The sequence below is a fragment of the Onychostruthus taczanowskii genome, unplaced genomic scaffold (genome assembly GCF_017590055.1).
Source record: "Onychostruthus taczanowskii isolate IOZ18803 unplaced genomic scaffold, ASM1759005v1 scaffold209, whole genome shotgun sequence".
Classification (NCBI taxonomy): Eukaryota; Metazoa; Chordata; class Aves; order Passeriformes; family Passeridae; genus Onychostruthus; species Onychostruthus taczanowskii.
Window position 1 is genome coordinate 1 of NW_024499340.1, and position 12,656 is coordinate 12,656.

At 45.2% G+C, this 12,656-nt stretch overlaps 1 protein-coding gene across 3 annotated transcripts; it reads left to right on the plus strand.

Moving 5' to 3' along the window:
* Nucleotides 1–3,116: 3,116 nt before the first annotated feature.
* Nucleotides 3,117–11,984, plus strand: LOC121335724 (ketosamine-3-kinase-like). 3 transcript variants are annotated; one of them, XM_041404115.1, is made up of 7 exons: nt 3,145–3,272; nt 5,480–5,712; nt 6,051–6,202; nt 7,973–8,064; nt 8,505–8,584; nt 8,987–9,112; nt 9,805–11,984. In XM_041404115.1, the coding sequence occupies exons 3-7, from the start codon at nt 6,060–6,062 to the stop codon at nt 10,141–10,143; spliced, it is 780 nt and encodes a 259-aa protein (XP_041260049.1). In that variant the 5' UTR covers nt 3,145–3,272; nt 5,480–5,712; nt 6,051–6,059; the 3' UTR covers nt 10,144–11,984. The 3 variants fall into 3 exon arrangements, with proteins under 3 accessions (XP_041260048.1, XP_041260047.1, XP_041260049.1); XM_041404114.1 differs by lacking the exon at nt 5,480–5,712 and having other exon boundaries at nt 3,117–3,272; nt 8,505–8,587; nt 8,990–9,112; XM_041404113.1 differs by lacking the exon at nt 5,480–5,712 and having other exon boundaries at nt 3,117–3,272.
* The last annotated feature ends 672 nt before the right edge of the window (nt 11,985–12,656 follow it).

The window sequence follows — 12,656 nt, forward strand, 5'->3', positions numbered from 1 at the left end:
GGAATTCTCATTGTGGTAAATCTGATCCCTAATGGACCTTTCAGAGAAACACATTTGAAGCTACAGTGATCCTGTGGCCCTTCAGAGAAGTAGCATGCAGTATATATTTCCTTAGTGTTTAGGGGGTTTTGGGCTTAAAGAGATAGTTTTCCACTTTTTTTCTCCCTTTTTCAGTTGGTAAGATCTTGACCTTAGGAATTATCAGAACAGAATTTAAAACAAGGAAACATACCTAAATGATGGCATAATGCAAGTGCAGGGATATTTGCCATATCAGCTCTCACATTCATTGTTTGTGTTTATGTTGGTTTTGCTCAGAAGCATCTCTCTGCCTTGCCAGTGCATGTGAGATGCAGCTGGGGTGCAGATCCACGGAACCCCAGGGTCAGCAAAGGCTCGGGGCACCTCTTGGGATTGTCCAGCTTGTCCGAGAGGTGGCTCAAGCCCTCAGTCGGCCTCATGGCCCCTCACTGGGCTCACCTGGCAAGCTGAGCTCTCTGTCCTTTGGGGAGGGGACTCCCAGGGTGACATCCACATCATCCCCTTGTTCCTTGGTTCTTGTCCATGGGCCCTGAGCTGTGGCACTGCCGGCTGGGAGCTCCAGCCCCTGTAACCCTGTGTTCCATACCGACCCTCCCCTCTGCCTCTCCTGCCCTGCCCATCCCTCCTGAGCAGCCTGGAAGCGTCCAGCAGGGCTCTGCATTCACAGGACTCATCTCAGCAGCTCTGGCTTTCACTCCTGCCGGAAATGTCAAATCTCTGGGACTGGAGGAAAGCCTGGAGCTCCTCTGGTTTCTGCCTCAGGCTGAGCACATGGATGTAGAAACATTTCAGATGGGGTACATTGTAGCCAACAGCACCTGAAGCAGATTGAGGGATCCATTCCTGCTTTTTTGTTTAGTTTCTGGCACACCATGCCATGTCTCAAAATGGGCAAGGCAGGTTTTGACCCTTTCCCCCTCCCAAGCCAGTTTTAAGCTCTGTCAGTGAGCCCTGCTGGCTCCTGTGCTGGAACTCTTTTCCCTCCGGGAGCAAGGTGCCTCCCATGAGGTGTCGAGGATCAGGTGTTGAGTAGATAATTCTGTGGTGAACAAACCCCAAATTTTTCCATTGACCCCAACCTCAGAGTCAGGCATTGGCCTGATGGATCTGCCTATTCCTATAATTTGGTGTTTTGGGAGAATTGAGGAAATCAGCACCCGGGCTGCTGATGCCCCTGCAATCGTCACAAGCCCCTGAAGTGTCTTTTTATTTCCCGCTGATTTTCAGTGACGCATTTGTGAGTGGCTCATTGTGGAGCAGAGTTCTCCAGGGACAGTTTGCGGCAGAGGGTGTAAATGTGGCACTTGGGACATTTGAACATACTGCCCAGGGGGCTGTGGTGGTGTCACCATTCACCTCAGAAATGGCCAAGTGGTGGGATTAGTGATTTTGGGTAATGTTTGGGTTTGACACTGACAATGACTCATGGCAAGCTTACACTTGGGGACATGCACGGGCACCCACAGACACGCAGGGACACACACGGGCACCCACGAACATGCAGGGACAGCCAGGGTATGACACGCAGGTACATCCAGGCACAGCCAGGGACTCGCAGAGCCTGGTAAGTTTTGCTGGCCTTTATTGGCATCCGCAGCCCCTCATCACAGCCGCGCTCTGCGCGCTCCTCGGGCCGTGCGAGGCCGAGCCCCGCGCTCGGCTCAGCGGCGCTGCCGCTGCGGCTCCTGCGGGAGCGCCGGCGGTAGCGGGCCATGCTGCCGCGGGGGCGGCAGCGGCGCGCCCGCTTTTATAGCGGAGCGGGACAGCGAGGGAGCGGCAGCGGCCGTGAGGTCACAATGCTCCCAGGGGGACAGACATGCAGTCATCGGTGAGGTCATAGTGGTCACCTGGACACGCCCTGATACTCTGAAAAGTTCTGTGATTTCGGCACGCACGTTCCACACCTTCAGTAGGAGAATTCTTTAGGTTCTTGTGATCTTTGAGGCATGTAGGCAGGCGTTTGTTTAGTTTTTGGCTAGATTGCTATTGTATTTGTAATTCCATGGTGCTAAGCCAGGAGACAAAGGGAAACCATGAGGATTTTCCACTGATGCTGAGACTCGAGGTGAACTGACACTGATTTTTGCAAAACAAAGCCAAAGGATTTGTTGAGCCCTCAGACTCCACCCATTTGAGCTGTCTTTGGTGCTGCTTTGAACGGATGAACATGGGATTCCAAACTCCGCAGAAATGTTTACATTCCTTTAATTTTCTTTTTATCTTTCATTCCTAGTGTAGCCCCGGTTACTGTAAAGTAAAGAAGTAAAGAATGGATGCCAGTATCTGCACAACAATTTGTTTTACAGTACGAGACTAATACAGAAATTTGACAACAGCGCACAGAGTCCTGGCACCCATTGTCTGCTTCAGCCAGGACGCGTGTATCAAGAGTGCCTTATTTATTTAAAACTTTAGGTTAATGCCGGTAAGATTACGTATGTCATTACTGAACTGTAGCTTATTTATTTAAGGTGATGTAAGCTAGCATCAACCTTTTGTATTAAAGTTTGTAACTTTGTAAATTGTAACTACTTCTGTTGTTGCCTATTATCATATTTGAAGCTCATTTTTCTTCTGTTCTTTTCCTTTCTTCAAGGCTTTTATAATAAATTTATCAGTAGATCCTGGAGATCCGGTACCTTTATTATGGAGCTGTCCAGATTTTAAGAAAAATATTGTTGGACAATGCTCTCAGACACGTGGGATAGCGGGGATGTCATGTGCAGAGCCACTAGCTGGACTTGATGTTCCTTGTGGGTCCCTTCCAACTCAACATATTACGTGATTTTGTAATTGGTGGAACAATTTTGGAATTGTTCGGTGATTAAGAGAAGAATAAAACTGAACATACAGGAGAATTGACATAGGAGGAACGAGAGAATCTTTTGACAGTAGCGCCGGGTCCCTCAGCCGCCTCAGCCGCCTCAGCCGCCCCAGCCGCCTCAGCCGCCTCAGCCGCCTCAGCCGCCTCAGCCGCCTCAGCCGCCCTTTGCCCGCTCCGTTCCGCCCCGTCCCGCCCCTTCTCGGCCCGTCCCTCCCCTCCGTTGCCCCCCCGCTTCCGCCGCGTCCCTTCCCCGGTAGTTGCCGCCATGGAGGACGCGCTGAAGCGAGCGCTCGGCACAGCGGTGCTGCAGCCGACCGGGCACATGGGGGGCGGCTGCATCAGCCAGGGCCAGAGCTACGACACGGACCACGGCCGGGTGTTCGTGAAGAGCAACTCTCAGTCACAGGTGAGGATAGGGATCGGCGCTGCCGAGAGTGGGCAGGCCCCACGATGGGAAACAGCGTTCCGGGCCTGGTGTGGCAGCAGGAGAGGGGCAGTGCCCGTCCCTGTGCCGGCCCTGCTGAGGCCACACTCGAGTGCTGTCACCTTTGCGCCCTCACACAGGGAATGGAGGGGCTGGAGCGTGGCCAGGGAAGGGAACGGAGATGGCAAGGGGCTGGAGCCCCAGGAGAGGCTGAGGGAGCTGGGAAGGGGCTGAGCCTGGAGAAAAGGAGGCTCAGGGGGGCCCTTGTGGCTCTGCACAGCTCCTGCCAGGAGGGGACAGCCGGGGGGTCGGGCTGTGCTCCCAGGAACAGGGACAGGAGGAGAGGGAACGGCCTCAGGCTGGGCCAGGGCAGGCTCAGGGTGGACATCAGCCTTTGGATACTCCCAGGGATCCAGGGGCAGCCACACTTTCTCTGGGAAACCTGTGCCAGGGTCTCACCACTCTGACAGTCAGGAATTTCTTCCTAATAGCTAACCTAAACCTGCTCTCAGCAGGAATTTCTTCCTGGACAATGTTGTTAAGAATTGGAAGGGGCTGCCCAGGTAGGGGGTGGAGTCCCCATCCCTGCAGGTGTGCAAGGAATGCCTTGGACATTTGCCACGCCATGGCACTTAGTGCTGTGGTGTGGGTGACAAAGTGCAGATGGGTCAAAGGTTGGACTTGATGGTCTGGGAGGTCTTTTCCAGCCTGACTGATTCTGAGGTTGGGATAGTGTTGTGGTATCAGTGTTGTTTGTCCAGGACATGCAGTACCATGACATGGTGTTGTTGCCTCCAAGGGTAGCAGTGGTGTAACAGTGTCTGCAAGCGTTGTGACAGGGGCTGAGGCAACCCAGCAGGTACAAAATTGTCTGCTGAGGGGGTGTGTGCCTTCAGTGGTTTTAACTAAAACTTCTAATTCCCTGCGCATGAGAAAGAGTAAGTGATGTTTTCCCATAATTGTTCAAGCTTTTCTGCTTTGTTCTTTCAATATCTGGAATGTACTGTCGAAGGTAGATACCTGCATTTGGTAGAGATAAGTACAATTCAACTTTTTTCCTCAGCATCCTTTGCAGAAACAGAGATCAGGTGGAATTTACTTTAAAGATACTCTGTACTTTTGTTTATCACATAAATAGCTTCAGTGGCAGAACGGGAGTCAAAACTTGTGTTTGCCCTTCATAGCAAACAAATGTGTTTGGAAGTATGCATGCAGCTATATCTGTTCCAAATTTCTCAACAATTTCTGATCAAGTTGGGGAGCTGAATGGGGGTGGTAACATGGGATAATACAGGAAGGTTATCCTGCTTCACAGAAGAGGAGTTTGAATTGCTGTAGCCCTTCCTCAGGCCTTTGCTAATTCTGTATTTAGCTATGCAATACAACTAGCTGCAAGATCAGGCTTTGAGGGGGAGGCGGGAAAGATTTGGATGGATTTTCTATTCAGCAGTTTCATTTTGTGTGCTTTTGCCTGTGTGTGGATCCTGAGTGCTGATTAAAGCAAACTCTGTTGAAGTGCTGTAAACGCTGTGAGCAGCAGCTGCTGTTGTGCATCAGCAGTTCAGAGCCCAGTGTGATGCTTTAGACAGAGACACAGTATTGCCTGTGGATAGATTTCCTGTGGACGCTCTTGAGGCAAAAGGACAGCCATAGATGGTCAGAGGGATGGAGCTCCATGAGGAAAGGCTGGGAGAGCTGGGATTTCTCAGCCTGCAGAAGAGAGGGCTCTGTAGAGACGTAATTGCACCTTCCAGTGCCAGAAGGGAGCCCACAGGAAAAGTGGGGAGAGACTTTTTACAGGGACCTGGAGTGACAGGGAAAGGGGGAATGGCTTCAAACTGACAGAGAGTAGGTTTAGGTCAACTATTAGGAAGAAATTCCTGACTGAGAGTGGTGAGGCCCTGGGACAGGGTGCCCCGTGATCCCTGGGAGTGTTGAAGGCCAGGTTGGATGGGGGTTGGAGCAGCCTGAGATAGTGGAGGGTGGCACAAGGTGTTGTTTATGGATGTCTGAGGGTCCCTTCCAGCACAAACCATTCTGTGATTGCATCTTTATTTATGTCTACTGCAAATTGTCCTGTGACTGTGTTGCATAGAACATTACCAAAGGAACATTCTATTTCATTCATTCCAGTTCCCTGCTTTTGCTTTTGCCAGATATGTTAAATTTCCCATGTGCTCTTTCTACAGCCCTGCCTGACTCTTGCAGAGAGACATTTCTTCATGTGATGAGTGTCCCTGATCTCAGAGGAGGAACTCAGGAGAGTAGATGTTCCTTGCTGTGGGTAGCAGGTGCAGAAATAGGTCCCAAATTCAGAATGTCTTCCAAGCAAATGCAGCTGGTGGTGGCTTGGGCTGTGCAAGTGTGATAAAGGACATTTGGCTGCTACAGTTGATTGCCACCCACGCCCTTCCCCCATGAGGTAAAAGAAAACACCATGGAAAACCATTCTAGTGAAAGCTCTGATGGGGCACAGCTGAAGGAGCTCATACCTTATCTCTAAGCAGTTTGCAGTCTTCAGTTGCAGACAGACTTTCTAAATTATAGAAAATTCTAGACCCTGTCATTTTCACTCACTTGTTTTATGAAGTGACATCACTGTCTGGTGGTGTGGTCCTGTCTGTATCTTGTGTGTGAATAAAGATTTTCTCCAGCCTTTCTATGTAAGTGTTGCAAAATCAGTGGGTTTTGTGGAAGTGCTTTGTTTACCTGTGACTGATGCTCATAGACACACTAATGCTTTCCCTTAATATCTGGCAGGCCAGAAGAATGTTTGAGGGAGAAATGGCAAGCCTGGAAGCCATCCTGAAAACACAGACAATAAAAGTGCCTAAACCCATGAAAGTAATAGACCTGCCCGGGGGCAGTACGGCGTTTGTGATGGAACATTTGGAAATGAAGGGCTTGAACAGGTAAAACAGTGATGTCTTTGCCTCTTTTAACCAGAAATTTTGGCTGCCATGATAGTTAAATCACTTGTTTTCCTACAGGAAACTTGTTTAATTTTTTTCTAAAGCAAGTCAAGACATTATGGGAAATCACACAGCAGAGAGCTGTACAAAATACCTCATAATGCCTCACGTAGCAAATTGATCATACATCCCAAAGTGAGTCTGGGTTTTGGTTTGTTTGCTTAGGTAATTAGTGATTTTTACAGTAAGGTTTCTTTTCACAGAAAGGAAAACGACCAGCCTGATCACCTGTGTTGTGTACTTGCCCCCCATATAAGAACCAGTGCTTTACTGCTTGGCATGACTGTGTAGAGGCACTTCCCCAAATCAATTAATCATGATTTCAGTATTTTCAGCTCTTACCTTCATTTTGATAGTTACAAACTTTTGACCCTTCTCTGTGACAAGCACTTAATATGATGAATTCATCTGTCTGATTCCATTAGGGAGGTGATCATGGCCAATTTCTCATCTCTCTCTCAAAACTTCTGCAGGCAGTTTAAAGCCTTGTTCCTCTTCCTGCTTGTTGGCAGAGTTTCTAATTCATGAAGAGCCCTCAGTGAGTCCCACGAGAAAGGGCAGAGATGTTGCTGTTTTGGGGTCAAAAATGGTACCTTTGGCATGCAGGTTTCCTGTGTTAACAGGAACAAATTGAAAGAATTGAACAAATTGAAGAAATAAGTGTGCCTTAAACGACAGTGCCTGGAGAACAGGGGAAATTGAGGAAGGTCAGAGGCATAAAAGGAACATAATTTTGTTAACATGGGAGGCAACTGGTTGTAATATCTGTTTGTAGTTACTACAAGACTCTTCTGAACCTTGTGGAGGATGAGGTTTTATTAAAAATAAATAATAAATTAGGCCCCTGAGACTCTCATCATCTCGGCATATTAGAGAAAAGCAGCTGGAAGCAGCAGTAGAAAGAAAAGGATCAGCTTTTTGGTTCTATTTCCCAAACACAGTTTACCAGAGTTTAAATTAAAAAAAAAAAAAGGCACAACATGTTGTGCATGTTTTCTTGCACTTATCTTACTTGGAGTCCTTACAGAAGTGATGTCACGCAGAAATTAGAATTGTTAGTTTCTCATTGTTAGTAAATTTATGCTTTTCACTGTGGTCAAGCTGACGGGAGCTCCTGGGACGAGTGAAGAGACAAGAATCTTTAACTCCGTGTTTCAGAAGGCTGATTCATTATATTATGATATATATTATATTAAATGATACACTAAAACTATACTAAAAGAATAGAGAGAAAAGGATTCATCAGAAGGCTAGAAAGAACAGGAATGGAATGACTAACAGAGAGAGTCTGAGCCAGCTGACTGTGATTGGCCATTAATTAGAAACAACCAACATGGACCAATCCCAGATGGCAAGCAATGTCCAGACCACATTCCACAGCCATCAGACAGTTAATTGTTTACATTTCTTTTCTGAGGCTTCTCAGCTAGAATAGGAGAAAAATCCTAGCAAAGAATTTTCATAAAATATCATGACTACATTCACTTTCAGTAGTGGTGTCAGAAACAGCCAAATAAGTATGTTTTGTGTTAATATGCAGTCTTTATAGGAAGACAAGGTGTTTATATCTAGAATACAAAAAAAAAAAATTGTTAGAGGTGTGGAACTGCTTTTACTTACTTGATAAATCTGTTCAAGTAACTCCTGGAATATCAAGACCTGGTTCTGTTCATGTGTCACTGATACTCAGATTACTTTTTTGTTTCTTAGGCACTCAGCACTGCTTGGAACTCAGCTGGCTGATCTTCACCTTCATAACCAGAAACTTGGAGAGAAGCTGAAGAAAGAAGGGAACGTAGTTGGTACAGTACACTGCTATTTGCAAATGTAACCCAATTGATAATAATCTACAAAGCAGTTAAAATGACTTTTGCTTCTTCAGGACAAGTTCATCTTCCCCTGAAGATAGCATCAGAATAGGTTTGGATGAAACAGACCCAGGCAGGGATTCTTTTTACTTTTGTTTGCTCTGTTTGACTCTGTGTAAGCAAAACACATACTCAGTTTTGGGCATAAAGAACCTCAAAATACAATTTTGAAGAGCAGAATATAGTTGCTTTACATGGAACTTTAAATTTAAAAAACAACCACATTGTAACTTTAAAAAGACCATTAAAGTGCTTTTTTTTTTTATTCTCAGTAGAAGCAGTGTTGTACTCTTGTATAGTTTTAAATTTTCATTTGTGTCATAGATTCTCAATGTTTTGTCACTGTTGTTGAATTTTTGTCTTTGGTTTGAAAGGTAAAGGTCAAGGGCAATCAGAAGTCCAGTTTGTGGATCAGTTTGGCTTTCATACAGTTACCTGCTGTGGTTATCTTCCACAGCTCGGTTGTACTTTCTCAGACTGATAGAATTTTAAGTTTATCTCATTTTCACTTCAGTGATACAGAAGGTCAAAGTTAGCATAATGGAAATAAATGAATTTTTGTGGAGCCATGAAAATGAAAAAACATGGTTCTGCCTGCTAAGGAAGGCAGTGATTTGGACAGCACTTAAAAGTACTTTGATCACTGATAGCTCTTCAATTTCCTGGACTTTAATCACTGAGAGCAAATTATTCCCCTAATTTAATGTTTTAAAATAACTTTGATTAAATGATTATAGCATTTACTGTGTTGGATGGTACCAGCACAAAGACTCTGATCCTCAAAAGTCTTATTTGAAAAAAGAAGCAGATGTGCCTTTTGTGTGGTGTGGAACTGACATCTGCAGTGCTGTTCCTTCAGGTGAACGACTGGCAGAGTGACTGGGTGACCTTCTTTGCTAGACAGAGGATCCAGCCCCAGATGGACATGGTTGAAAAGAATTCAGGTGACAAAGAAGCAAGAGAACTTTGGGCACAGCTTCAGGTAGGAGCAATTTCCTTAGTTCTCATTTTTGGGAGAGCTGGGTATACTTAAATTTTATTTTCTTAAACCAAAGTTCCTGTTTGTTGGTTGCACCATGTTCTGTTGGTCAGAGACTCCAGTTTTTAGGGATTAAAATGCCCTTCTTCTAAGGTATAATGGCATTTGCCATATCCCCCTATGCTAACATTCTGGAGTGAATTCCAAAGTGCCAGCTAGCACTTTGCCTTTCTGTTTGGGAAATACTGGATGGAGTTCAGATTCTCATTCTCTGTAACATGTTGATGATGAGAAACGTACCTAAGCAGTTCTGTCCTGCGTGCTGTCTGTTCATTCACTGTTTACACCTGATCAAGTGACTGCACTATTGGCTCCTTGGATCCTACATTTTGGAAATGTGGTGAGACATCCTTGAGCTTTTTAATGATGAAGTGTTGGTGGTTGTTGTTACTAACCCTGGTCAATATCTGAGTTTTGAGACTTCTATTTTCTTGCTGAAAAAGATTTAGATGACCATTCTGCTGCTGCCTTTTATGAGCAATAAAAGTTCTCTGGATGTACTCAGCATCTCTGCTGACCAGATCCTGTGTGTTTTAAATGATGGGTTTTAGAATGCTTCAAATATGCAAATAAACCCCTGCATTTTAAAGTGAATGACTGTGTAATTTACATGTTGTGCTTTTCTCCCGCTGCAGCTGAAGATACCCAGTCTGTTCTGTGATGTGGAAATCGTTCCTGCTCTCCTGCACGGGGATCTCTGGGGAGGAAATGTAGCTGAGGATGATTCTGGTCCGATTATCTTCGATCCGGCTTCTTTCTATGGCCATTCAGAGTATGAGCTTGCAATAGCTGGGATGTTTGGTGGCTTCAGCAGTTCTTTTTATTCTGCTTACCACAGTAAAATCCCCAGAGCTGCAGGGTTTGAGAAACGCCTGAAGCTTTACCAGCTGTTCCACTTCATGAACCACTGGAACCATTTTGGTTCAGGTTACAGAGGGTCTTCTTTAAACATTATGAGAAACCTTGTAAAGTAACTTGCTGCTAAAGCCAAATACTTCCTGTGTTGTTTGGAGAGCCCCATACTTGGTGGTGCAGCTGCAGGAGTAGTAATGTTAAAAACAACCTGTGTGACCCTTGATCTTGTTAAAGACCTAGAACCAGTGTCTCCTGCTGAATACCAAGTGTAAAATAGCCATCCCTTTTTAGGATAGTTGGGGATAACTCTACGAGGGAAAAAATTTAGGAAGGAGTTTACTCATTTGCACAGTGAATAAAGGTCTCAGTGTCTAGAAAGCACATGAGACTGTGCAGGGTGATACAATTTTAGATGCCTAAAAGAAGTTGCTTGTTGCATTTTGCTGTGTCTTCCTCCCTCTTACAGCTCTTCATGTCCAGTTGTGTGCATGAGAGCAATGTTAACAACAGAGCTGGAAAGCACAGGAGAATTATGTAACAGGAACTGTGAGAAGGGATTTGGACTTGTATTAATTTTCACAGAATCAGAGTGGGTGAGGTTGGGGGGGATCCCAGAATGCCATCTAGTCCAACCTCCCTGCTAAGCAGATTACTGAGGATTGGGTCCAGAGGCTTTTAAAGGCCTCCAGGGTTTTGCTGATTGATTCCATTGGATGCAGACTGTGGGTGCCTCCTGGAGTGCTTGTAGGCTGTTCTGTGCTTTCTGGTCAGTGGGCTTTTATCCACAGCAATTCTGCTTCCACCAGAACTAATTGTCTTCCTTTTTTGGATTATGCTTTTGTCCAGTAGTGTACATTTTTAGAGAACTTTCCAGGTAAGACACTTTCCATGTACACACCTTGTGGAGGTGTATTCTCTAATGAAATAAAACCTGCATGTGCTTCATATGTATGACTAAAGTGAGTCAAAATCCACCTAATCATGAAGCAACCTCAGCTGGCACTTTGTGTTTTCCACACCTGTAGAGAAAACAATAAAAATATAACTTCAAAGGAAGGAGGTCAGGGGAGACTCCTGGGATGGCTCACAGGCTGTAACCCTCTGCTTTTCCACATGAATGCCTATCAGCTAATTTTATAAGGGGATACTACTGCTTGTGCTTTCTGATACCAGTGTGTTTATCCACAATAGTTTATCAACTTATTCTGGCACAGGGATCAGTAAACCACAGTGTTTATGTCACTGGGACCACAAATGTGCCCATTGTCAGGGCTGCACTATTTGTACATCTGTGCTCGTGAGAGTTCCAGCGCAGACTCAGAGTGCTGCACTGTTCACTCTAAAACATTCTGTGTAAAGGTCTCCCAGGGCCTCAGACCTGCCAGGAAGGGGAAGGTGTAGACACCTCTGAGCTCAGTACTTCTCTGGATAACCTGGAAAGCAAGGGGGTCTGCCTTTCCTAAACTCTCACCTGGCAGTCCCCACTAAGTGCCTGCTGTGGCTGTTGTGCTAAGAGACGTGAAAAGGAAGGTGACATGTAACTCACAGAGCAGCACTTCACCCTGTCAGGAGTCCTTGATGACAGTTCCACAGACTGTGGCTTTAATACTGAATTGTGGTACTCTTTTGATGTAGGCTGGTAGTGATGCTTCTGTGCAAGCCTGCCAGGTAGGTGAGAGAGATGCATGATATCTGACATGCACTTTGTTGGGGAATGGTTTTATCAACTAAAACTGCTTTGCACTGGATACTGGCAGAGTACTGAGGGTTTTCTAGTTGCTAGTTTGGCAGTTACTTACACAAATGGGAAACATATTTGGAGAAGACTGGTATTTGGTACTACTTTCCTTAATTCTACTACTTTTCTCACTGGCTGTTGAACTTTTGCAGCAAAAAAATCTGCTTGGTAGAATAGGTTTTACTTTTACCTTGTGACCTGAATAAAAGGTTTCCCAGCTGATTATTGTTGTCTCTGTTTTCTGAATTAAAGCCTTTCATCTTGGTTTATTCTTGGGGAATTACTTGCTCTGACGTCTTAAAGATCCTTAGTTTGTTAGATAAATCATGATCATTGGAGGTGTTTCTGGGAATGTGCGTGGTCATGGGTTGTTTGGAACACTGTGTCACTGAAGAAAATATATATGTTCATTACAGAGCAAGTCAAGATGTTAATTTCCCTAAAATACATTTAGCTCTTTAACTCTTCATTTTAGCAGGGGAAAATGAATATGAGAGTGGATTTTCTGTCACTTGTAGTTCTGAGATAAACTTACTGATAAACAGCAACACTTCAGAGATGACCTTTTCCTAACAGAACTGAATCCGAGTATTTTTGTGATTGAAGAAAAGTTGTGTCTCTGCAAGTTATGCAGGTAGGAACAATTGTATTTAGAGTTTTAATGTAAGGATATTATGCTCAATTTTTAAAAGCTGTTTTTTCCTGTCAGTAAGATCTGAAGGGGTGTAGAGAGGCAGACAAATGGAATGTAGCAGGAATCTCTCCTGTACCATGGATCCCTTGGCCCTGAGCCCTTCTTGGGCTGCAGAAACTGCCTGCCGATAAAAATGTTGCACTCCAGTGCTGGTTTTTCTCCTGCTTCCCATCTTCAGTGCTGTTCCAAAATAGATCTGG

Bases quoted from the DNA above. Each gene is read 5' to 3' on its own strand.
- LOC121335724 (XM_041404114.1), top strand. From the start codon at position 3,132: ATGGAGGACGCGCTGAAGCGAGCGCTCGGCACAGCGGTGCTGCAGCCG. The intron at 6,203-7,972 runs GTAAAACAGTGA...TTTGTTTCTTAG, and splicing joins GAAATGAAGGGCTTGAACAG to GCACTCAGCACTGCTTGGAA. The intron at 8,065-8,504 runs GTACAGTACACT...TTGGTTTGAAAG, and splicing joins GAAAGAAGGGAACGTAGTTG to GTAAAGGTCAAGGGCAATCA.